The sequence below is a fragment of the Geotrypetes seraphini genome, chromosome 17 (genome assembly GCF_902459505.1).
Source record: "Geotrypetes seraphini chromosome 17, aGeoSer1.1, whole genome shotgun sequence".
NCBI classification, from domain to species: domain Eukaryota; kingdom Metazoa; phylum Chordata; class Amphibia; order Gymnophiona; family Dermophiidae; genus Geotrypetes; species Geotrypetes seraphini.
The window spans coordinates 33,524,764-33,549,491 of record NC_047100.1 but is presented as its reverse complement, the minus strand read 5'-3'; the positions used below and the strand labels follow the sequence as shown (position 1 = coordinate 33,549,491).

The 24,728-nt window shown below is 42.9% G+C and overlaps 1 protein-coding gene across 2 annotated transcripts in view; it reads left to right on the top strand.

Annotated features, from left to right (window-relative positions):
- The window catches only part of ATP2B2 (ATPase plasma membrane Ca2+ transporting 2), a 691,115-nt gene that overhangs the window by 509,924 nt on the left and 156,463 nt on the right, over nt 1-24,728 (top strand). For both annotated transcript variants that reach the window (XM_033926077.1, XM_033926076.1), the window contains 2 exons: nt 14,706-14,885; nt 21,853-21,940. In XM_033926077.1, coding sequence (XP_033781968.1) covers nt 14,706-14,885; nt 21,853-21,940 — 268 coding nt within the window. The remainder of the gene's footprint in view (nt 1-14,705; nt 14,886-21,852; nt 21,941-24,728) is intronic.

The window sequence follows — 24,728 nt, the reverse complement described above, 5'->3', positions numbered from 1 at the left end:
GAAAATGTCTCTTATCAGAGTTCAGTCTTTCCTGCGTGTTTTCTAGGAAGGGAAAAAGCAGAATAATTATGTAGATATATTTGTACTGAATGACTTGCTAATGTGTCAGAAACAATGTTTGTCAATATTGTTCATCTCTTTTCATCATTAAATGAATCGTAAGGTTTGTAGAATTTGTTGCCATCTGACATTCAGCAGCTGTGCCGGGTTTTGTGGAGTCAGAGCAATAATTACCAATCAACAGTCGCGATCAGCGCTTTGTAAATATTTGATGCTTTATTTGTCAAACGCTTTTAAAAAATTCATTATGTTTTTAAATGACATAGATAAAGTGCCCCTGCATTCTCTACTGTACGTGTTCTCAACCCAGTCCTCGGAGCATGCCAAGCCAGACAGGTTTTCAGGAAACCTACAATGAATATTCATGAGAGAGATTTGCATTCACTTCCTCCACTGTATGAAATTCATTGTGTATATCCCGAAAACCGGACTGGCTACCCTCAAGGACTGGGTTGAAAACTGCTGATCTAAGGAGTGTATGTAAGTTCTTTTTATAATTATTTACAATAGACTGTGCATCTTGATGCATGAGAGGATCAGATGTTTTATCCTTAGTATTAAAAGAAAAATGACCACAAAATCAAAAGGAGGACAGGGGGTGAAAAATCAATGCTATTAATCCCCCTCCAAAACACCTCAGGTCAAGGAAACCAAAAGAAAAAAAGTCTCGGTCGAACCAACCTCACATCGCAGGCGTACAAAGCTTACAAATTTGCTCAAAATTTGCTTCAAAAATTTGCTCAAATTTGCTTCAAAAATTTGCTCAAAAACACTCCTATCAACTACGTGCAGCCTTCCGACGATCGTTTCACAGCCACACTGCCAGGGCTGCAATGGCTCGCATAGAACAGGAAACAGAGTCTGTTGAGACACACTGCTAGTCCTCATTATTCAGTCATTATTCAGTCATTGAGGACTAGCAGTGTGTCTCAACAGACTCTGTTTCCTGTTCTATGCGAGCCATTGCAGCCCTGGCAGTGTGGCTGTGAAATGATCATCGGCTGGCTGAACGTAGTTGCTAGGAGTGTTTTTGAGCAAATTTTTGAACCGCTATGTAAGCTTTGTACTTTGCACCACTGTGTAATTAAGCTTTGCTATAGTTTCAGCAGCAAAAGTTTTTTACGCCTGCGATGTGAGGTTGGTGGAGTGGGTTTCCCCCACCGTTTGACCCAGGCTTTTTTCTTTTGCTTGCCTTGACCTGCACTGCTTAAGTGTTTAGCTTTCTTTTTGAACAGTCTTAGGGAGTTTTGGGGATTAATAGTATTAAAAGAAAAATGCCCGTAAGAGATTGATGGCAATATATTACAGCCCAAGGACTGGGTTAGGGATGCAGTAGCTCAGATCTTGAGTGCTGCAAACAGACCAGGTTTTCAGAATATCCGTCATATACCTGAATATACATTAGATAGATCTGGATGGATACTACCTCTACTGTAGGCAAATCTATCTCTTGCATCTTCATTAGGGATATCCTGAAAGTCTGGCATATTTTCCAGTCCTCAAGGACTGAATTCCTGCTTTTTTGGGCTGGTTTGAATTTTAATACAAAGGGAAAGGAGTAGTTACGCTTTGTTTATAGACATTTTTTTCCAAGTGCCAATGCTGTTGTGAATGGAAAGGAGAAACCAGTCATATCTCGGATCTTTCAGTAATCTCAGTGAAGAAAGCGTTAGGAGTGAGGCAAACACCACAGTATTCTTGTCTGTTTTATGCTCATACCATTGTAAATTAGCTGTCTGAGTGTCTTTTTAGCCTTAACAGCACAGCCTCATTGATGTACGGTGGTGAAAATGTGAAGAGTGCTTGTGTCCTGATTGCATTAAATTAGAATGTTATTAAGAATTCACAATAAGAAAACCAAATTTAATCCATTCATACTGTTAGAATCTCTTTTCACGCTGTGCATTTGAACTATGGTAATGACTTAGGACACATGCAGCTTTAACATTAAACACGTTTCATTTTTTAAAAAAGATTTCCAAGTGTTGCTTCCATTCTACGTCTCCTCTATTTCTTACAGCCTGAGGCAGTTGTTTTCTTTACTGTGGAATAAGATCTTGGCAGTGAAGCAAGAACTGATGGGCCTTATCTGTCTTAGAAAATGGACCTCTAGTGGTAGTCTTGTGGTACTCTCAGTAGAATAGCTAGGGAGGTTGGCGCCCGGGGCCATGTACCCCCTGCTCTTCCCCACTGTGTCATGTACCCTCCCCCCACCCTTTCTGCATGAGTGCCTTCCCCCACCCCCTATGTACCTCTTGAAATGTTTACTGGCATGACCAGGAAGTGATGTCAAAAGGAAGCCAAGACTGTCATGAGCAACAGGTGGAAGATGCTTCTTGCACTGGCAAACATTTCAAGAGGTGTGCAGTAAGGTATAGAGAGCAGGAGAGGTGCTGGCGCTCCTATGAAGAAAGCACCCGGGGCAGTCCACACTCCCGCTCCCCCTTACTATGCCTTTGGCCTCATATAAGTCTCATAGAAGACCTACCCTTGCTGCTAGTACTGCTAGAGGTTGCATATAATGGCAGTCACTATACAGTAGAGATAAGTCCCATATCCATGAATTTTGTATGGATAGTGCAGCCAAAAGTTTCCTTTGGTAGCTCTGACTTTGTCCTTAAAGCTTTTGGGGTTGAGTGAGGGTCCAGTATTCAACTCGTGGCAGTGAAAATTTTGCTCACCACTGATGGAGTTATTCCTAGATATTCAAAGCCAGAACCTGGGTGGGCTTCAGTTTTGAATATCTACTTATTTTCAAACTGGCTAACACATAGCTACTTAAGTCAATATTCAGCATTTAAGTGGTCATGGGCTAGCACATAAGAGTAGGACAGTCTTTTATGCGGTCCCATTTATGTGCTAGATCTGTCCATTTAAGGGCTGAATATCAGCACTTTAGTGGCCAAGTGTTGACTCTACATCTGGAATGCCCCCAACACAGCCTACTTTGAGTTAGGTGTTAACCCCAAATTTTAGCAGCACTTACATTATTACATTACATTACATTTATTGACTTCTATTCCACCTTCACCTTGCAGCTCTGGGCAGATTACAATAAAAGATAAACTTATCATTTCCAGTGAGATAATAATTCAGTAGGTTATATAAGATGGCGTTAGCTCATCCTGACATACTGTATTTCCTGAATAACAGGGTTTTTATATTTAAATAATTTTTATTTGGTGTATTATAACATAAAATATCCAACAGCAGTGAAATTGTACAATCCAAAAACCACACATCAAACCATAATGATGTCTTCTATCCCAACCATCCCTCCCAGGAAAAGCAGAAACTCACAATAGAGGCATCAGAGCATATCAGTTATAACTTAGCCAAAACAGTCAGCAGAAGATCTTAGCTCGAATATAGCGAGTTAATGTGGTGTAAAACTGTGACCAGCACTGACAAAATACTGTGTTTCCCTGAAAATAAGACAGTGTCTTATATTAATTTTGGGTCCAAAAAAATGCACTAGGGCTTATTTTCAGGGATGTCTTCTTTTTTTCATGTACAGCAATCATCTCTCCCTTACTCTCCTCTACCCTGATTCTTCCTCTTTCCTTCCTCTCCCATGTGCAGCATCATTCCTCCTCTCTCACCCATCTCCTTGTGCAGCAGAACCCCACCGACCCTCCCACCATGAGACTGACATGCCTCCACTCTGAGGCCTCCTAAAGCAGCAGGGGTGGGGGTTGCTGAATTGATGAGTCTGATTTTTTGGTGACTCGGGCAACACTACTGTCAGGGATGGAGTCAGGGAGTGTTCTGCACAGACTGTCATATGTATGACTATCTCCCCTCGGGGAGACAGTCATATGTATGCAGTCGGTGTCAGGAACTGAAAAGCTTGAAGAAGGAGGTCAAGCGACTAGAGGACAAGATTCAGGAGCTAGAAGGATTTCACACCACGGAGAGACACATTGAGGAGGAAGTCAGGGAACTCGAGATATTCATTGAAGAGGCATACAGGACGAAGGTGGAAGAGAACGAACTTCAGATGAAAGAAGAAGCTACACTGTGTCACAATCCTAGCCCTGAAGCTCGTCTTGTACCAGGTTTTATTACTGGTAAAGCTAGCCCGATTGTACAAAAGGCTAACCAGGGAGATAGGGTTGTAGGCAGGAGAAGGGAAATTCCTACATTCCCCTTTAAAGCTGAACTGAAGGATCTCCAGGGAGGAGAGGATGGTGAGAGAAACAGCTTAGAACAGCCTGCTAGGGATTCACCTCCCCCTGTGCACCTCCAGCTGAAGGAGATAATTAGAAAGCCCAGGAAAGCTAAGCAAATAGTGCAGGTTGCTCCTCCCCCGCTGAGAGCAGGGCGTGCTCACCTCAGCTCTTTAGAAGCCGCTCTGAGAAAGAGGAAAACAGTTCACCCTGGGACAGCCCAGGGAGAGGTCTCTCCTGGCTGCTCTCCTGAGTATCAGGACGTTGAGATGCAGGAGACTGATACTGACCCTTTTGCCAATCAGCAAACACTACAAGAGCCCATTACCTGCATTCATGGAGAGTCTCAGGAATACCCTCTTAGAACCCTGGCTATCCAGTATAAGGGAAAAAGAACCTATATGTCAGTGGCAGTCCTAAAAGCTGCGCCCTATCCATTAATACTGGGAAGGGACTGGCTTGCTCGGGCACGGATAGGTATGCCTGAAGTCTGTGGGGACCCAGGAAGGGATGTGTTGGGGAATCAGGTAGAAGGGAGTCCCGTCGTCTGTCCGGTAGGGAGACGACGTTTCAGGGCGCAGAAGCCTAAACACTGGAAGCCTACGATTAGATGGGCCCCGCTTTCTGATAAGGCCATAGCGCCCACGCGGGCTTACCCGAGGGCTGCAGGTTATGATCTGTATGCCGCCTACGAACAAACAATACCGGCTAAGGGAAGGGCCTTGATAAAAACGGACATCCAGGTATCTCCCCCCCCAGGTGCCTACCTCCGGGTAGCTCCGAGATCAGGGTTGGCTTTAAAGCAATCAATAGATGTGGCTGCTGGGGTTGTGGACCCCGATTTCAGAGGTAATGTAGCAGTGCTTCTGGTTAATCAGGGTGATATGAAGTATAAAGTACAGGTTGGGGAGCGGGTAGCTCAACTAATTTGTGAGAGAATTTGGCACCCCAACATAGTACAGTGGTCCCAGCTTCCGGATACAGAAAGGGGAGAACAGGGGTTCGGGTCTACAGGGATTGGCGTACCAGAAGAGAGACCTCGCCCCGGATTAGGGTTCATCCTGAAGGGAGACATAGGGGCTGCTAAGCTAGCCACATTGGAGGCAGAAATACTCAAGTTGAGGGATGAGTTTACATCAGCACGGAGGAACTGGGAGGATAACTTTAGATCCCAACCCGAAGCCAAGTTCCAAGCTTGGAAGGAGCCCTTAGACCGGAAGGGTCAACGGTCTAGGGAAGAAATCATTGCGCAGGGGCAGCGAGAATCAGAGAAGCTGACCAGCCTGATAGAGCAAGTTACCACCCAGCTTAAGTTGGTACAGGGGCAGGTAGAGGAAAATCAAGCCCAACAACAAGCAGTGCAGCATAGTGTTAGGGAGATAAAAAACACTTGCGGGGAGCTAACGAACAGAACCGGCAAGACAGAGGGTTGGGTGGTAAAACAAAGGGCACAAGAAGAACAACTAGAACAGCATGCCCAACACTTTGAAAAGGTCCTGGATACCTTTAAGGGGATGGAACAGGACCTGGATGAAGTGAGGGAGCAAATTGCCCAAATGAAGAAGGAGGAGTTAGGGGGTATAACGCAAGTTATAGCGGCATTAGCCCAGAGAGTGGATGGGTTGGAAAGTCCTAAAGATCAAGATAGGGGGGCCTCAGTAGGACAATATGAGACACCCCTGCCAAGATGGCCATAGGATTTCGAGGACCCAGACCCGCCAACCCTAGGGCAGGGAAAGAAATTTAACAAACCCCGGAAGCGCTACTGAGCTTCATTTTAAACTTGCTCTATACATAGCGGTATTCAAGGTCAAGAATACAGGAAGATGAGGAGTCCCCTTATAGACTGAGGACAGTGATATTTTTAGAGTGGGGGTATGTCACAATCCTAGCCCTGAAGCTCGTCTTGTGCCAGGTTTTATTACTGGTAAAGCTAGCCCGATTGTACAAAAGGCTAACCAGGGAGATAGGGTTGTAGGCAGGAGAAGGGAAATTCCTACATTCCCCTTTAAAGCTGAACTGAAGGATCTCCAGGGAGGAGAGGATGGTGAGAGAAACAGCTTAGAACTGCCTGCTAGGGATTCACCTCCCCCTGTGCACCTCCAGCTGAAGGAGATAATTAGAAAGCCCAGGAAAGCTAAGCAAATAGTGCAGGTTGCTCCTCCCCCGCTGAGAGCAGGGCGTGCTCACCTCAGCTCTTTAGAAGCCGCTCTGAGAAAGAGGAAAACAGTTCACCCTGGGACAGCCCAGGGAGAGGTCTCTCCTGGCTGCTCTCCTGAGTATCAGGACGTTGAGACGCAGGAGACTGATACTGAACCTTTTGCCAATCAGCAAACACTACAAGAGCCCATGGACTGCTCAGCAACGGATGGACTGCCTGAAGACATTCTGATGGAAGAGAATTAAGTGGCAGGGCCAGGTAGTTGTGGGGAGAATCCACTTTACATACTGGTTGGGTTTGTGGGGCCATTTGTGGCATTCTGTACTTCAGAAAGTTTAATCAGTGGATTCACTTACTCCCCTCCTCCCATCAGCAGTTTGAACTGATTGGGGCCAAGCCTGCTCAACTTTAAGGCTTGAAAATAGCACTGTAAGAAGTGCAAGCAGCAGTGCTGCAGAACTGTCTGAGGTTAGGACAGCAACAGTTTGGGATTTAGTTCCCAGCCTTTGAAGGCAATTGTATATTCAGGTGGTTTATCTCACTTACCTGTATGAAGGTGAGAGCTGAAACTTCGCAGTTTTGATCAGCTCTATTTTTCTTTGTTTGTGGATTTATTTTGTCATTTTGGGAGTCAGGACTGAATGAAAGTAGTCTCCCAACTTCAACCCACAATAAACCGATTATGATATGAACTGAGAACTGACTTTTTTTCATTTTGTTTCATATATTGAGAGTGACTGTAATCCAGCAGGACTTCCTTACTTTACGGGAAGCACGACCGGGAAGCGCTATCGTGAGCGGAGGACTGGCCTAGTGAAGCCACAGGTGCTGGCTCCGCTACAACGGATACCAACATGCAAGGGAGAGCAAGAAGAAGATTACCTCAAGGATGACACCCACAGAGGACTACCGCAAGAGGGGGAGAATTTGACTAGTCGAGGCCCAAAAGAAGAAAGAGTGAAGCACATTGAGGACATTGACCTGAGACCGAAGCGAAAATTGAAGAAAGGAAAGTCAGCGATCCTAGTGGGAGACTCGATCCTTAGGCATGTGGACAGCCACATAGCAGGAGGGAGAGAGGACCGACTGGTGACCTGCCTTCCGGGAGCAAGAACCAAGGACATCGTGGACAAAATTGGAATGATCCTGGAAGGGGCGGAGACAGAAGAGACCGTTGTATGATCCACATCGGGACGAACGATGTCAAAAGGAGAGACTACAAAAGAAGCATGCTGTTAGAACAATTTAAGATTCTGGGAAGGAAGCTGAAGATGAGGGCCCAGAAGATAGTATTCTCAGAGATCCTACCAGTACCGAGGGCAGATGTGAAAAGGCAGGAGGAACTACAATCAATAAATATGTGGATGAGGAGATGGTGTGAGGACGAAGGATTCCACTTCGTAAGGAACTGGACGGCGTTCTGGGGCAAGAGCAAGCTCTACAGGAAAGATGGACTGCACCTGAGCGCAGCAGGAACTAGACTCCTAGCAAACAACGTCAAGAGAGGAATAGAACAGGCTTTAAACTAAGAAGAAGGGGAAAGCCGACAGTTGACAAAGGGTCGATGATTCGGAAGACGGTATCCTGTGAAGATACCGAGGGGAAAAATGGCTGGGAAGAAACAAGGGACAAACTGCAGGAGTCGACTAACCCAGAAGAAGTGGTTACAATGTCTGCAGCAAAAGAGAAGAAAATATGGACCGAAGCACAGGGAAAGGAAAGGAGGACAGCAAAATACCAGGATCTAAAGTGCATATATGCTATTGCAAGGAGCCTAAGAAACAAAATGGGGGAACTAGAAGCCTTGGCCAACGCAGAAGACATCGACATCATTGGAATCTCTGAAACATGGTGGAATGAGGAAAGCAAATGGGATACAGCACTACCGGGATACAAGCTCTATCGCCAGGACAGAACAGGACAAAAAGGAGGTGGAATAGCCCTATACATAAAAGAAGGCATACAATCCACACAAATGGACACAGCAGAGACTGCCAGCAAGCCGGAATCTCTATGGGTTAAAATACCGGGAAGGAAAGGGCCTGAAATAAAGATGGGCCTATTTTATCGCCCACCCGGGCAAACCAGAGATATCGATGAGGAAATGGAAGCCAAGATGAAGCGTGCATGCAAAAGCGGCAACACGGTTATTATGGGAGACTTCAACTACCCTGGGATAGACTGGAGGCTTGGAAGCTCGAAATGCGCTAGGGAGACAAAATTCCTGGAAGCTACACAGGATTGTTTCATGGAACAGCTTGTTAGAGAACCGATGAGAGGAAATGCCACTCTGGATCTAATCCTAAATGGGTTAAGGGGACCTGCAAAGGAAGTAGAAGTAGTGGGACCATTGGGAAACAGCAATCATAATATGATCAAGTTCAAGGTTGAGGTAGGAGTGTCAAAAGGCAAGAGATCCATTGCGACAACCTTTAACTTCAGGAAAGGAAACTACGAAGCAATGAGGGAATTGGTAAGGAAGAAACTTAGGAACACTTCCAAAACATGGCTAACGGTAAATCATGCCTGGTCTTTCTTCAGGGACATGGTGAGCGAGGCGCAAAATCTGTATATCCCCAGATTCAGGAAGGGGTGTAAAAAGAATCGAACAAAAGATCCGGCGTGGATAACCAAAACAGTGAAGGAAGCGATAGGCAATAAGAAAAAATTATTCAAGAAATGGAAAAAGGACAAAACTGAGGGGAACTGGAAAGAGCACAAGAAGCATCAAAAAGAATGTCACCATGAAGTTCGGAAAGCCAAAAGAGAGTATGAAGAGAGGCTAGCTAGGGAAGCAAGAAATTTCAAACCATTCTTCAGATATGTTAAAGGGAAGCAGCCGGCTAGAGAGGAAGTGGGACCGCTGGACGACGGAGACAGGAAGGGAGTGGTGAAGGAGGAGAAGGCAGTGGCAGAAAGGCTTAACATGTTCTTCTCGTCTGTATTTACAAACGAAAACACGTCCAACATACCGGAACCTGAGCAATTCTTCAACGGAAGTCAGGCAGAAAAATTAACATCCATAGAAGTGAGCCTTGAGGACGTTCGTAGGCAGATAGAAAAACTAAAAACTGACAAATCCCCAGGTTCGGATGGCATACATCCAAGGGTTCTGAAGGAATTAAAGGAGGAGATAGCGGAACTACTGCAGCAAATTTGCAACTTATCCCTGAAAACAGGCAAGATCCTGGAAGATTGGAAGATAGCCAACGTTACGCCCATCTTTAAAAAGGGATCAAGAGGTGACCCGGGAAACTACAGGCTGGTGAGCCTGACTTCGGTTCCGGGGAAAATGGCGGAAGCACTGATAAAAGAAAACATCGATCAACATTTTGAAAAACATGAACTTCTGATAACCAGCCAGCATGGTTTCTGCAAGGGAAGATTGTGCCTAACGAACTTATTGCACTTCGAAGGGATCAACAAACGGATGGACAAAGGAGACCCCATAGACATCATATATCTAGATTTCCAAAAAGCCTTTGACAAGGTGTCCCATGAACGTCTACTCCGGAAACTGAAGAACCATGGGGTTGAAGGAGACGTACATAGATGGATCAGAAACTGGTTGGAGGGTAGAAAACAAAGGGTAGGAGTGAAGGGTCACTACTCCGACTGGAGGAGGGTCACGACACGAGTGGTGTCCCGCAGGGCTCGGTGCTCGGGCCGCTGCTATTTAATATCTTTTACCCTCTCCCTATGTGTTTTCCCTACATGTTTCTTCAACTTTTATTTACATTGTAATTCTTTCCCATTTTTTCCCTATGTTTCTAGTTTTTGTCAAATCTTGTCAATAGTCTTGTTAGTCTTATTTATTGTATCATCCCCCTTACATTGTAATTTTATCAATATGTACATCGCTTAGAATTTAGATTAAGCGATTAATCAAATCATTATTAAACTTGAAACTTGAAACTTCATAAATGATCTAGAAACAGGGACGAAGTGCGAGATAATAAATTTGCGGACGACACCAAACTATTTAATGGAGCTCGGACTACAGAGGACTGCGAAAAGTTGCAAAGGGACTTGAACAAATTAGAAGAATGGGCGGTGAAATGGCAGATGAAGTTCAACATTGAGAAATGCAAAGTATTACATGTGGGGAGCAGAAACTCGAGGTACAACTATACAATGGGAGGGATGTTATTGAATAAGAGTACCCAGGAAAGGGACTTGGGGGTAATGGTGGACATGACAATGAAGCCGTCGGCATAGTGTGCAGCGGCCGCTAAGAGAGCGAATAGAATGCTTGGTATAATCAAAAAGGGTATTACAGCCAGAACGAAAGAAGTTATCCTGCCGTTGTATCGGGCAGTGGTGCGCCCGCATTTGGAGTACTGCGTCCAATATTGGTCGCCGTATCTTAAGAAGGATATGGCGTTAGTCGAGAGGGTTCAGAGGAGAGCAACATGTCTGATAAAAGGTATGGAAAACCAGTCATATTCTGAGAGATTGGAGAAGCTGGGTCTCTTTTCCCTGGAGAAGAGGAGACTTAGAGGAGATATGATAGAGACTTATAGGATCATGAAGGGCATAGAGAGAATAAAGAGGGACAGATTCTTCAAACTTTCTAATAATAAAAGAACAAGAGGGCATTCGGAAAAGTTGATAGGAGACAGATTCAAAACAAATGCTAGGAAGTTCTTCTTTACCCAACGTGTGGTGGACACCTGGAATGCGCTTCCAGAGGACGTAATAGGGCAGAGTACGGTACTGGGGTTCAAGAAAGGATTGGACAAATTCCTACTGGACATGGGGATAGAGGGGTATAGATAGAAGATTACTGCACAGGTCCTGGACCTGTTGGGCCGCCGCGTGAGCGGACTGCTGGGCACAATGGACCTCGGGTCTGACCCAGCAGAGGCATTTCTTATGTTCTTATGAGTGTTGGGGACATTCATGGGTCGATCTTAAGTAGGGCTTATTTATGGGGTAGGGCTTATATTAGGAGCATCTTTAAAAATCATGCTAGGGCTTATTTTCGGGGAAACAGGGTAGTATCCCTGCTCTTGAGTCTGACAGAGCTTTTATTTCCTTTTGGGAAGTTTCTATAATCTGATGCTGCAGATAGAATTCTGATAACGCTGGGGTCCAGTTTATGGCTTGAAATGACAAAAGATCTCGAGCATTCTCCTTCACTTAGTACCTTTGATTGAAGGGTAGCTAAATGGGTTCAGAACTCTCCTTGATCTGCTCAATACTTTAAGGAACAGGCAGTAAAATTGTTAAAAAGATTCATGCCTGTATTGGAAGCCAATGCGTCTCAAGGTAGGCAAAGGATATGTGGTCATATTTACTTCGAGACAAGTTCGGTCTAAGAGCTGTTTCATTATTGAAGAGGGATGTGGCAAGTTCTAGCTGTTGCAGTAATTTTGCATTCCCAGGACTAGGCACTGGACCAGAAGACGGAATTGCTCTTTTTCAATAAATTTCCCTTTATTTAAAAAAAAATATTTATTTATTTAAAAAATATCGATCCCCGCTTATCAACTAATATAATAGATAACTACTTATAACTAATAACTAGATATATTTCACAAATTTCCCATTACTATGAAGGATTTCTGTACAACTTTGTTGATCTGCGTTTGGAAGGTACAGCATCTATTTATCACAACCCCTAATAGCTGTATTTTGGGCAACAGCAGTTAAGTAACTGAGTTTACCTCTATGCTTGTAATGGTTGCTAATCTATCTTTTTCCATCAAATAAGATGTTAGTATTTTTTGTGCTCAGTTTTAGCTTCTGAGATTTCATCCAGTCTTCCAAATTAGTGGCTAGCCCCAACCAAGCAATTTAACTAGTCAGCAGCCGACTAAATTGATTTTAATATCGACCCCCTAGTAGCTGCATTCAGCTACTCTCCATATAGCTATGCAGCTTAAGTTAGAAAAAAAAAACAGTGTCCTAACTTATACTACACAAATATACATATAGCAGATGAGTATCTCTACTGTACAAACAGCTGCAGCAGTGTCAACCATACAGAGCCCAGCGCTACATATAATGGGGCAGCTATTCAGGCTGCGGGAGTTAGCGCGGTCAGCGCTGAGCCCAGACATTCAATGCTGCTCACTGGAAAGTGCCTAGTTTATTTTTGGCTGCTATAATCTTAGCTCATATTTAGCGCTGACTGGATAAGATTATTGCAGCCAAAGATAGACTAGCTATTTTCAGTAGCCCTATTTGGCTGCTAAACCTAGCTGGTTAGCACTTTAAATGTTGTGGAGAGCTGAGCATTAATATTCAGTGGCCAACTTGCAATGAATATTAGCACTTTACCCCCCTTTTACAAAGCACGTCAAGCTTTTTTTTTTTTTTTTTTTTTTGCCAGGTGCGACGGTATTAGCTCTGACGCTCATAGGAATTGTATGAGCGTTGGAGCTACTACTGCCGTGGCCAGCGGTAAAAAAAGCTTAACGCAGCTTCGTAAAAGGGGATCTTAGCTGGCTAAGTTCTAGTTAACAGTCCAGGAGCTGTTCATGTCTGGTTAAATGTTTGGGGGGGGGGGGTTTAAACTCCACAACCAGTGTTTAAAATAAGCTGTCAGTGATAATGGCTAAATATAGTAACATAGTAAATGACGGCAGATAAAGACCTGAACAGTCTGCCCATAAGTTAGTTAACTTGCCTCTTCTTTGATATTTCTGGGCCATAGACTAAAAAGTCTGGTATTGTCCTAGGTTCCAGCTGCTGAAGTTGCCATCCAAGCTCACTCCATCCTATCCAACCATAGCAAGTTGGATGCACACCTCCTTGCAAATCACATTGAGGGGTACGGGAAAATAAGGTCTTCATCAGGGAACACCTAGATTGGCCTCCTCGTGTGCAAGTCAACGGACTAGATGGACCAAAGGTCTGATTCAGTGAAGGCATTTCTTATGTTCTTATTATTCTTCTCATATAAGCCCACAATATTTTAACGCACTTAAAAATGTACACCCTATATAAGCCAAGTATGCTTTAATGCACATTTAAGGAGAGACATTTTAAATTTTCCACATTTGTCTTAAAGCAGCAGCAGTGCTGCACAGTGAAAATGCTTCTTATCTCAGGTCCCCCAAAATAGCACATGCATATTGATAGCAGGAGGTGTGTGAAGTGATGCAGCCACACTGAACTAATGAACATCATTAGCCACAACTTTGACTCTATGTAACACGCATCCATTACTTTTTTTTTTCAATGCTATAGTAACTAACAACCCGCTTGTCTGATTAGGTGGTGAGAGTCCTTTATTAAGGGCTCCTTTTACGAAGCCGCATTAGCGGTTTAACGTGCGTAATAACGCTTGCTAATTTGCCGGCCACACTAGCCACTACCGCCTCCTCTTGAACAGGCGGTAGTTTTTTGGCTAGTGCAGGGGATAGCACGCGCTATATAGGTGCATGTGATAAAGCCGCTAACGGGGTTTCGTAAAAGGAGCCCCAAATGTTTTGTGGTGAAGCAGTTGATTTTAAAGCTGCTTGATTAATCCCTGAAGAATATTTTCTGATATAGTCAGGTGTGCCAGGAAAATTTGGCTATCGTTAAGGGAAGACAAGACACTTTACAGTGAGAACTACCAAAGTAGTCTTCTGCCCCATGGCCCCCACTCAGCTTTGTTATTATTTTAGATTTATGAACTGCCTTTTCATGAAGAGATTCATCCATGGAATTCGTTGCCAGAGAATGTGGTGAACTCAGTTAGCTTAGTGGGGTGTATAAAAGGCTTAAGTCTTGGGGAAATCTACTGCTTAGTCCTAGGACAATCTACTTGGGATCTAGCTAGGTACTAGGGACTTGGGTTGGCTACTGTTGGAAACACGATACTGGGCTTGATGGACCTTCGGTCTGTCCCAGTATGGCATTTCTTATTTTCTTAATTTGGTACTCTTAAGTATTTTCGTAATCTGTTCCAGTAGGATCACAATGTAACTTTGGTATCTGGGAAATGGAGTATTAAGTGACTGGCCCAGAGTCACAAGGAATAGACAGGGATCAAACTCACAACCTCAGGGTGCTGAGGCAGCAGCTCTTATCACTAGGCCTCATCCTCCACTCTGTGATAAATAGTGTGTGGAGCAGTCATCCACTAATGTTTCAGTTGTATCAGATGTTCCTTCATTTATGCTATATGCATATATGCTAATACCTTTTCAGACTGCTATACCTTATTGCATGGGCCCCTAATATTTCTCTCTTTATATTGTATCTTTATTGTTCTTTGCCATGATTCTAGCTTAACTCGTCTGAAAAAACTATAGAATGCATTCATGATGTTATTGTTTTTGAAACCTAAAGTACATTTTTTGGGTTATGTTTTTCTGCAGGTTCCAGAAGCCATAAGGAAGTGTCAGCGTGCTGGCATCACTGTACGCATGGTCACAGGAGACAATATCAATACAGCTCGTGCTATTGCAATAAAGTGTGGAATTATTCATCCTGGTGAAGACTTCCTTTGCATAGAAGGAAAGGAATTTAACAGAAGGATTCGAAATGAGAAGGGAGAGGTGAGCTGCGCAATGATGATTGGTGTGTCTCTTTTTAAATTTAAATTTATTGCAATTAACAATTCAAACACTCAATATATTTGAACAGTTTACAAATGTTTATCCAACTGAGAACCCCAAACGGACCCCCTTATAATAAGAAGAATAAAGTCATATCTTCCTCCCTCCCTATCCCTCTTCCAAAGAGAGTTCTGCCTGCTACTTCCCAATGTCACTCTCTCCTCTCCAAATGTTCTTCATACTGCATTCAAAAAGGGTTCCATGTCTCATGATATATTTAGCCTTTATGCCTCTGAAGGGCTGGCATCTTGCACATAACATTCAGATCCCACAGCCTCTCCCAAACTTCCTGGCCCTTATCTTCCCACCTCTTCTTCCAATGACAGGCAGTGATCTAGTGCACCACTGTTACACCAATGTTCTCTACTCCAAAAGTGGTTAGAGCTAAAGACATGTTATAGATGGTAACTTAACTCTTATATACCCCATGCCTCTACTCCAGGGCATTCCCCTATTCATCTTACCCGACAACCTTTCAGCCATAGGACACAACCCCTATATATGAGAAGGTACCCACATTATCACACTCTCACCACTAAACTCCCTCTCCACTCTCCTGTAACAACTGCTGTCAGATACATTTACAATAACATTTTATAACAATTCTGAACCTGTGCGAAGATTGACATTTTCCCTATTCTATGAAAGACATTCCCCTATTCATTGTCCTCCAAGGCTTTTCCTTCATCTTTCTCTCAAGTCATAATATTATTTGTGGTTTCCAATGTGCTCCATATAACATGCCCCCTACCCCAAGTATTTCATATAAGTCCTAGTTAAATTTTCCCCAGCCACTGTGACAATTTTATTTATTATTTTAAATTTATTAAGGGTTGGATTCTGTAACCGGCACCCAAGTCAGTAGCCAACTTAAAAGCGGTCGCCGATTGCCTGTCAATCATTTTAGGGCGCCAGGTACAGAATCGCGCCTATTCAATCAAGATAGGTAGCTGAAATGTAGGCCTGGAAAATCCTGACCTATATTTCAGCCATTTATCTTTGCCGCAAGACAGCAGCATCCGATCCACAGCAGGGGAATACCCCCTCCCCCATCAGCTGAGCGGCAGGGGCTCGCCAAAGTTGTGATTCTGTAACCAGCACCCAAGTCGTATTGCCTGTCAATTATTCTGGGGCGCCGATTATAGAATCGCGGCTTTGGGAAGTCCCCGCCACTCAGCTGATAGGGGAGGGGACAATTCTCTTGCCGCGATCAGCTGAGCGGCTGTGGCAGGGAACCCCCAATCCTCACCATAAGTCGGCCGGCAGGAGGGATGCCCACTGAACCCCTCCACACTGCCCCTGTACCCCTCCACACTGTCTGTGACAGGAGAGATGCCTAATCCCTCCTGCTGCCACCCCTGTTAACATTCCCAGCAGGAGGGATGCCCAATCCCTCCTGTGGGGGGAAAAAACCCTTGCATAATCATAATCCACTAATCTAAATGTAGAAAAAGTATATATATTTTTTTTTTGACTCACATTTATTGTGAAATTGAAAAAAATGGGCTCTTTTATTACAGTGTTTTAGAATTAGCAGCTACCATGCCATATATATATTTATATATATGTGTTTATAAATGCAAATCTAACATGGCAAGTATTGGGGGATGCCCAAAATGTCCTCTGTAGTTCTCACATTAGCCCACAGTATTCTGATCACAGTTAGCATTGATGCATGCAGTCATAGGCAGCGGAACGCTGCTTTGTTTGGGAAAGCCCAGGAGCTCCACCCTGACGCACTCCCGAGTCCTCCACCTACTCCCTCCCGGCACTTTAGTTTTAAATCTTCAGCAGCTGCCGTGCGGCATCCATGAGCAGGCCTGTCCCCTGGAAGTAGAATGAAGGGTTCCGGTGTATCAATCCTATCAGCGCCTACAACTTGCTCCACCACTAAACATGCCTACTTTGGAGTTAGGCGCCGCTGGGTACCATGTGATGGACACCTATCTTTTATAGAATCGCACTTAAGATAAGCCCCTATCACCCAATTACTTTTTTTTTCCCCAATTATGAGCTTGTTACACTTTACCTATTTATTTAGGCGTCTCTTATAGACTGTCCCCCCTAATGTTCTTAATGTGTGAATTTGTGTGCACTACTAAACCAAAACAAAAAATGTTATGAGCTGTGTGGTAGCAGTTGATATGCACGAATTTACATTTTAACTGCCTAATACACTTTAGTAACAGAGCCTCTAAATATGAATATATTAACCAGTCTTCTCTTACTGAAATGAAGGAACAGTAACATAACATCAGTAGCATACCAAGGGGGGGGGGGCGGAGCATATGCACGGACTGCCCCGGGTACACGCCCTAGGAGGGTGCACAGCCGACCAGGATCAGAACCTCCCGCCCTACTGTGCAACAGGACCTGCACCTCAGCGCAGCTGCCGGTCCACCCCCACCCCCCCCGAAGTACTTGCTCTGGAGTAGAGTCGTCAGCCACGCTGAGGTGCAGGAAGGTCCCGCGATGACTACGTCTACTGGCTCTGCTCCAGAAGAAGTAAGTTATGTCGGAGGGGGTGGACCCAGTAATTGCAGGGAGTTGTGGCAAGGTCCCACAATGACTGTGGCTGCCAGGTCCACCCCCTCTGATGTAACTTACTTCTTCTGGAGTACAGCTGGCAACTGCAGTCATCGTGGGACTTTTCTGCATGAAGGAAGAGAAAGGAGCAGGACTGCTGATATGGAAGAGTGGTGGAGGGAGAGAAAGGGGGCAGAGTAGTGCTGATGGAATTGGCATGCAGGGAAAGGGGAGCGATATAAGCGGGAAGGATACTGGATGGCATTGGATTGGCGGGAAAGAAAGGGGGACAGATGCTTATGGAAGTGGGCGGGGATAGACAAGGGTGGATGGAGAGAGAAAGGGAGACATTGGATGCTAGTGAGGAGGATAGAGGGGGAGCCTATGCTGGATGGAAGTGGGGATGGGAGAGAAAAGGGAGCAGATGCAGGAAGGAAGTGGGGAGGATAGAAAAAGGGAACCAGATGCTGCATGGAAGTGGACAAATGGAGTAGGTACTGGATAGAAGGGGTAGAGAAAGAGGGCACATGATGGAAGGAGGGTTTAAATAAAAGGAGGGCACATGATTGTGGGGGGGAAGGATTGAGTGAGTGAAATACTGGAGGGGGTGAGGGAAAGAGGTGACAAGCTGTAGGTAGACAGTGAAAAAGGAAATTGATGACAGGGTAGTAAGAACGTAATCTAGACAGATGCAGAAAATAAATTGAAAAGGAAAATGAGGGAAAAAAGGGAGGGATTGCAGAGGAGAGGTGTGGGAGAGGGAAGGAGAGGGGAGAGATGCCAGACCAATGGGAAAGATGGAAGGGGGAGGCTTACAGTTTCTGGAAGGGGCAGAGAGAGGGCAGGTAGTGGATGGAAGGAAGAGAGTAAAAAGAAGATGAGGAAAGCAGAAACCAGAGAAGACAAAGGTAGAAAAAAAATTTATATTTATTTATTTTTTGCTTTAGGAGACATGTGTCACTGTTTCTGTGGTGTTGCATTGTATGCAGAGTCCAGCTTCTTGGTGGTTCAATTTAACCTTTGTCTACGTATTTCTATTTTATCCCCCCCTTTTACAAAACTGTAGAGCATTTTTTAGTGTTGGCCGTGGTGGTAACAGCTCTGATGCTCAGAATTCTATGAGCGTCTGAGCTGTTACCACCGCGGCTAAAAACCGCACTACAGTTTTGTAAAAGGGGGAGGGGTTAGTTTGTGATTATAAATTCCATACTAGGCGAAGGTATTTTCTGTGTTCTTTGTGTTCGAAAGACATGGTTTTCTGTTAGGATTGAATATGAAGGATTGATCTGTACTAATCTGGCTTGTTTAGTTTTACAATGGGTGTATTGATGTTGTATTGCTCACTGCAGTATGTAAGATGCTGCCTTTTCCTAGGTACACTCTTATGTGACGTGTGGATTGTTAGTAAAAAATCATGTTTTTCATACAGATGGTGGGGGGGTGTCAAAAAATGATGGGCCCCAGGTGTCCATATGTACATATGCTAGGTACGCCACTGCATAACATAACAAAAAAATCAATTTCTAGACCGCAAATGTCAATGAGTTCTATGCAGTTTACAAAAGATTAACTACAAATACATATTCATGATGAGATTCGAATAGTTAAGGGCTAAGAAACTTCAGAAATAAAAAGGTTTTCATTTGTCTCCTAAACTGTAAGCAAGAAGTAGACATAGATGATAACCATTTGAAGTCTTTATCCCAGATTGCTGCCTGGAAAGAGAGAGTTCTATCATGATATCTTTTTTTTTTTTTTTTTAATATTCTTTATTCATTTTCAAAATTACATTAAGTGTTAAATATATTCATTCAGATTAACATTAACTACATCACTTACAAACAATCATTGATATATTACATAAAAACATATCCCTTCCCTTTTCCCACCCCACCCACCCTTATATTCCATTATCATATAAAACATGTAATAATAAAATTCCCCCCTCCCAATTTGGATCTTGGAGTTTACCCATATAGACTATTTTGTAGATTTATGAATTGGAATAGTTGTTAAATTGCTTACATGTCGCAATGTTTTCCATGTATCTGCTAGTATGCTATTATCTTTACTGTAGCTAGGCATTTTGAGACTGAGTACATGGCACAGACGTATCGGAGACTTGAGTTGCCATTCTAACCACAACCAGTCAGGGAGTTTTTCCATGAGTTCTGGGAGGACCCAATTCATACCTTGGCGCAAAATATAGGCTTGATGATACCTATAAAAATTTGGAAAATTTACCCCTCCCTCCGAAATTGATCTTTGTAAGGATACCAAAGCCACTCTAGGAGTTTTACCCAGCCAAATAAATTTTAAAAGAATACTATTTAATTTTTTATAAAAGGACCCTTGAAAATATACCGGCAACATTCCCATCTGATAACAAACCACAGGTAAAATCATCATTTTAATAGTTTGGACTCTCCCCCACCATGAAAGATGTAAAGGATTCCATTGCTCACACATCTCCGTAACCTTCTGTAATAACGATTTTTCATTTATTTTCATTGTTTCATCCAATGTATTTTTAATCCAAATACCTAAATACTTTATTCCATCCTCTTTCCAAAGAAGGGAAAAGAATCAAACAAACCTTTTGTACAATGAACATTGAGTGGAAAAATTTCTGATTTATTCCAATTTATTTTATATCCTGAAAATTTTCCAAAATTCTCAATTATTTCAAGTAAACAAGGAATGGTTTTCTCAGGATTTCTCAAATAGAGCAATATATCATCCGCATAAGCCGAGATCTTATATTCCCGATCTTTATGAGGAATACCCTGTATCTCCTCTGTTTGCTGAATGGCTAATAACAAGGGTTCCAATACAATATCAAAAAGCAAAGGAGATAAGGGACAACCTAGACTAAACCCCCCTTTGCAACCTAAAACCTTCTGAAAAATTATTGTTAATATATAATTATTGCAACTCCCTATATCTTCCTTGTCCAGCCACTATGATAAAACAACTCCAGACCATACAAAACACTGCCCTCAGATTGATCTACTCACTCAAAAAATATGATCACATAACAACTGCCTTCTTAGATTCTCACTAGCTACCCATACAAGCACGAATCCAATTCAAATTCCACTGCCTGATATTCAAAGCATTACACGGCTCTTCCCCCTCCTATCTAAACAACCGCTTAAACCAAATCTCCACCTCAAGACACAGAAGAACCTCGAACCCTTTCGCCTTCCCCCCACTCAAAGGCACACAACGCAAGAAAATGTTTGACAACCTTCTGGCAACACAAGCAGCAAAAATCAACCATTCCATCTCCAATCTTATGACAATATCAGACAACTTCAAAACATTCAGAAAAGAAATCAAAACCCTGCTTTTCAAAAAATTCATCCAAATAACTTAACCCCTCCTCTTTTACCTCCAGAAGATTCACCTACCTTCAGATAACCTTCCCCCAAATTACCCACCTTAACACCTTCCAATTAAACAAATACCATAAATAGATTGTAACCTACCCTCTCTAACTGAATTCCATATGTATTTTTCATACAGTTCTTCACTGTCAGTTTAATTTCCATCCTATAAGTTCACATAGAATTTTTCTTTTTTCAACCATCTTTATTTTCTCTTCTTTATTAATTTCCAGGTACTTTAGTTAGATTGTGAGCCTTCTGGACAGTAAGGGAATTTTTTAAGTACCTTCTTACTTCTCATTTATAATCTTAATGTATATTTTCTACAAACCGCTTAGAACCTAACGGATGTAGCGGTATATAAGAAATAAATTACATTACATTACATTACAATAGGAGAGCTATACAATGCTTGAACCATTTGTATAAATCCTGAGCCGATACCAAACCATTCCATCGCTTGATACATAAAGGTCCATTCAACACGATCAAAAGCCTTTTCTGCATCAAGTGATACAGAAAAAACTGGATCTTTTAAGGCTTTGGATAAATTTAACATATGCAATGCAAGCCTAGTGTTGTTAGAAGAATGTCTTTGAGCAACGAATCCTGTTTGATGCATACCAATAATAAAAGGGAGAGCTTTAGCCAAACGTATAGCCATATCATGATATCTTTTAAATCTCCAACTCTTAACCGGCGGAAAAATGAAAAGAGCTTTAGAACTGCAAGGGCAGAGTTGGGTGGAATGAGAGAACAATTCTATCAAATAGAATGGGGCTTGACCTTCCGCCACTTTGTAATAGATGCAACCCAGCTTAAAGATAACATTGCCTCTATAGGCAACCAATGTAGTTCTCTGTAAAAGTGAGTTACATGATCGTACTTTTTCAGACCATAAATAAGTCTCACTGTAGTATTTGGTATTATTCATAACTTTGCATATGTTCCAGTTGTATTATAGTTCAAAATTTTTCATATTTGCTTTCTAGATTGAGCAAGAAAGAATTGACAAGATCTGGCCAAAGCTTCGTGTGCTGGCTCGCTCATCTCCTACTGACAAACATACTTTGGTAAAAGGTATATAGTTTTTTTATTTATTTATTTAGTTTAAAAATTTATATCCCGCTTATCAACTAAGCAGGTAACAGGTAATATATACATAAAAGTAACAAACATTACTTATCAATTAATACATTATCAAATAAAAGCCTCAAGGAGAACCATCATCTTCTCTTCAAATCCATATAGGGATACTCTGTTAGCTACATGCATTTGGACAATTAAGAAAAGAAGAATCTCACAAATGGGGAGGTCTTTTATAATTTCTTGAAAACTTAATATCTGTACAAGTTCCCAATGTTCCTTTCATTGAGTTCCAAAGTCTTGGGCCTGCCACTGATACAGCAGCTGTGCTTTGGTTTTTTTTTTTTAAATGTGCTTCCTGATTCTTTTCCTCAATTAACCTCATAGTTGTTTCTGACCGTAAATTTCGATTTGGAGAATATCTTTTCAAAATTTGAGTCAGGTACCAAGGAGCCACGCCATAAGGATGAACAGTGCAATTTGTATAAGTAAACTGAATACAATATATACTAATTTAGACCCTAGCAGTTTTTGCACTAAGAAGAAAATAGAAACTTTAGGCTCAGATTCTTGAACCAGTGCTGATATCAGTGGCCGCCTTAAAAGCATCATGGCATTGGCACTGGTTTCGGAATCATGTCGATGCAAAAGATAGGCGCTGGAGATGTAGGCCAGGGTTTTCCGGATCTACATTTCTGGCACCTATTTTCATGTGAATCGTTCTTATGTAGGCGCTTTAGACTGCCTAATGCTACTTCTGGCATAGGCCATGCTTACTTTGGTGTTCATTGGCCTAAAGTGCCCATGTAGGCATGATTCCAGTGCCAATTTTCTAGGTGACATGATGTGCCTCAGATCTGTTATGTTTTTAACAGAGGTATGGGTGTCTACTGGCATCTAGAAAATCAGCACTGGTTTGAGAATCCGGGCCATTCTATGGGTGCCTTAGCATTTAGCACGCACTAATCTTTAGCGCATGCTAAATCAGTTAGCTCGCAAGTAAAAGGACCCCTTAATTTGTATTGTATATTTAGCACTGCTGTCTATGTTAAAAGTAATCCTGAACATATACAGTATATTAAATTTAGTGCTAATGCCAGCACTTAAATGAATATGGTGTCCATGGTGTCTGAAAATGGACCGTATGTGAGATTTTACTTATGTAAAATGTGTTAATGACCTATTCATGTAAACAGCTATTTTGGAAAGATGTCATTTATACAAATAGATCCAGAGCAGGCAGTTTCCAAAGGAGCATGTTTTGGGAGGACTAGAAAAATGCACATGTATTTACAATCGCATAATACTTAATACCAGATTCAGATGTGCCCTTGAGTCAAGGTTGACTCCTGTTGAGCAAGCAATGAGGGAGCCCCCTTCTCTCCTCCCAAAATAGAGACTTGAGTTAACTGGATGTCAGAATTTATACCAGCTGATTTGTCAGCTAACTGCGTGTTTGGACCTGGGGCTTGTTCAAGTGATTGAGAAGGCAATTTTGCTTACCTCTCTATTACCGAGCTGCTGAACGTCTTTGGCTTAAATCCCACACATTTGCTGACTTCATTCATTCATTTCAAATTCATGCTGACGTCCTTCCATTCTACCCTCTCGCTTGCCAAACAGGACTACTAGAACCATTTAACTAACTCTCTTAGTGCCAACCTTCGCTGTTTCTTTGCCACACTCAACTCTCTACTCAAAGTGCCCCCATCTCCTATCCCCTCTTCACTCTCCCCCCAGACAATGGCAGAGTTCTTCCACGACAAGATTCACAAGCGCCTTGAATTCTCAACAATGTCTCCTCCACCACCACCCCTTCCGACTGTCCACTCTGTCAACCTCCCTTCAACAACCCTTTCTTCCTTTTCTGAAGTTATGGAAGAGGAATCTGCTCACCTTCTCTCCTCCTCCAAACCCACCACCTGTTCCTCTGATCAAATTCCTACCCACCTACTCGAATCCATCGTTCCCACTGTAATCCCTCCTTTCTGTCACATCCTCAACCTTTCGCTCTCCACTGCTACAGTTCCTGATGTCTTCAAACATGCTGTAGTTACACCCCTCCTCAAAAAGCCCTCGCTTAACCCTACATCTCCCTCCAACTACCGCCCTATCTCCCTTCTCCCCTTCCTATCCAAACTACTCAAATGTGCTGTTCACTGCCATTGCCTGAACTTCCTTTCTTTTCATAATATTCTTGACCCGCTTCAATTGGGCTTTTGCCTTCTCCACTCTACAGAAACTGCCCTTGCTAAAGTCTCTAATGACCAGTTCCTGGCCAAATGCAATAGACTCTGCTCTATCCTCATTCTTCTGGATCTGTCTGCTGCCTTCAACACTGTTGATCACCACCTCCTTCTTGACATGTTGTCCTCACTGGGATTCCAGGGTTCTGCTCTCTCCTGGTTTTCTTCATATCTCTCTAATTGTACCTTCAGTGTATGTTATGGTGGATCCTCCTTCACTGCCATTCCATTGTCTATTGGCGTACCCCAAGGCTCTATCCTGGGCCCTCTCCTTTTTCCCATATATACCCGCTCTCTTGGTACACTGATCATCTCTCGTGGTTTTCAATATCACCTCTATACTGATGACTTTAAATACCTACGTAATATAAATGCGCATGGGTTGAGTCTCTTTAATTTGAAAGGAAACTCTGAAATGAGAGGGCATAGGATGAAGTTAAGAGGTGATAGGCTCTGGAGTAATCTAAGGAAATACTTTTTTACAGAAAGGGTGGTAGATGCGTGGAACAGTCTCCAGGAAGAGGTAGTGGAGACAG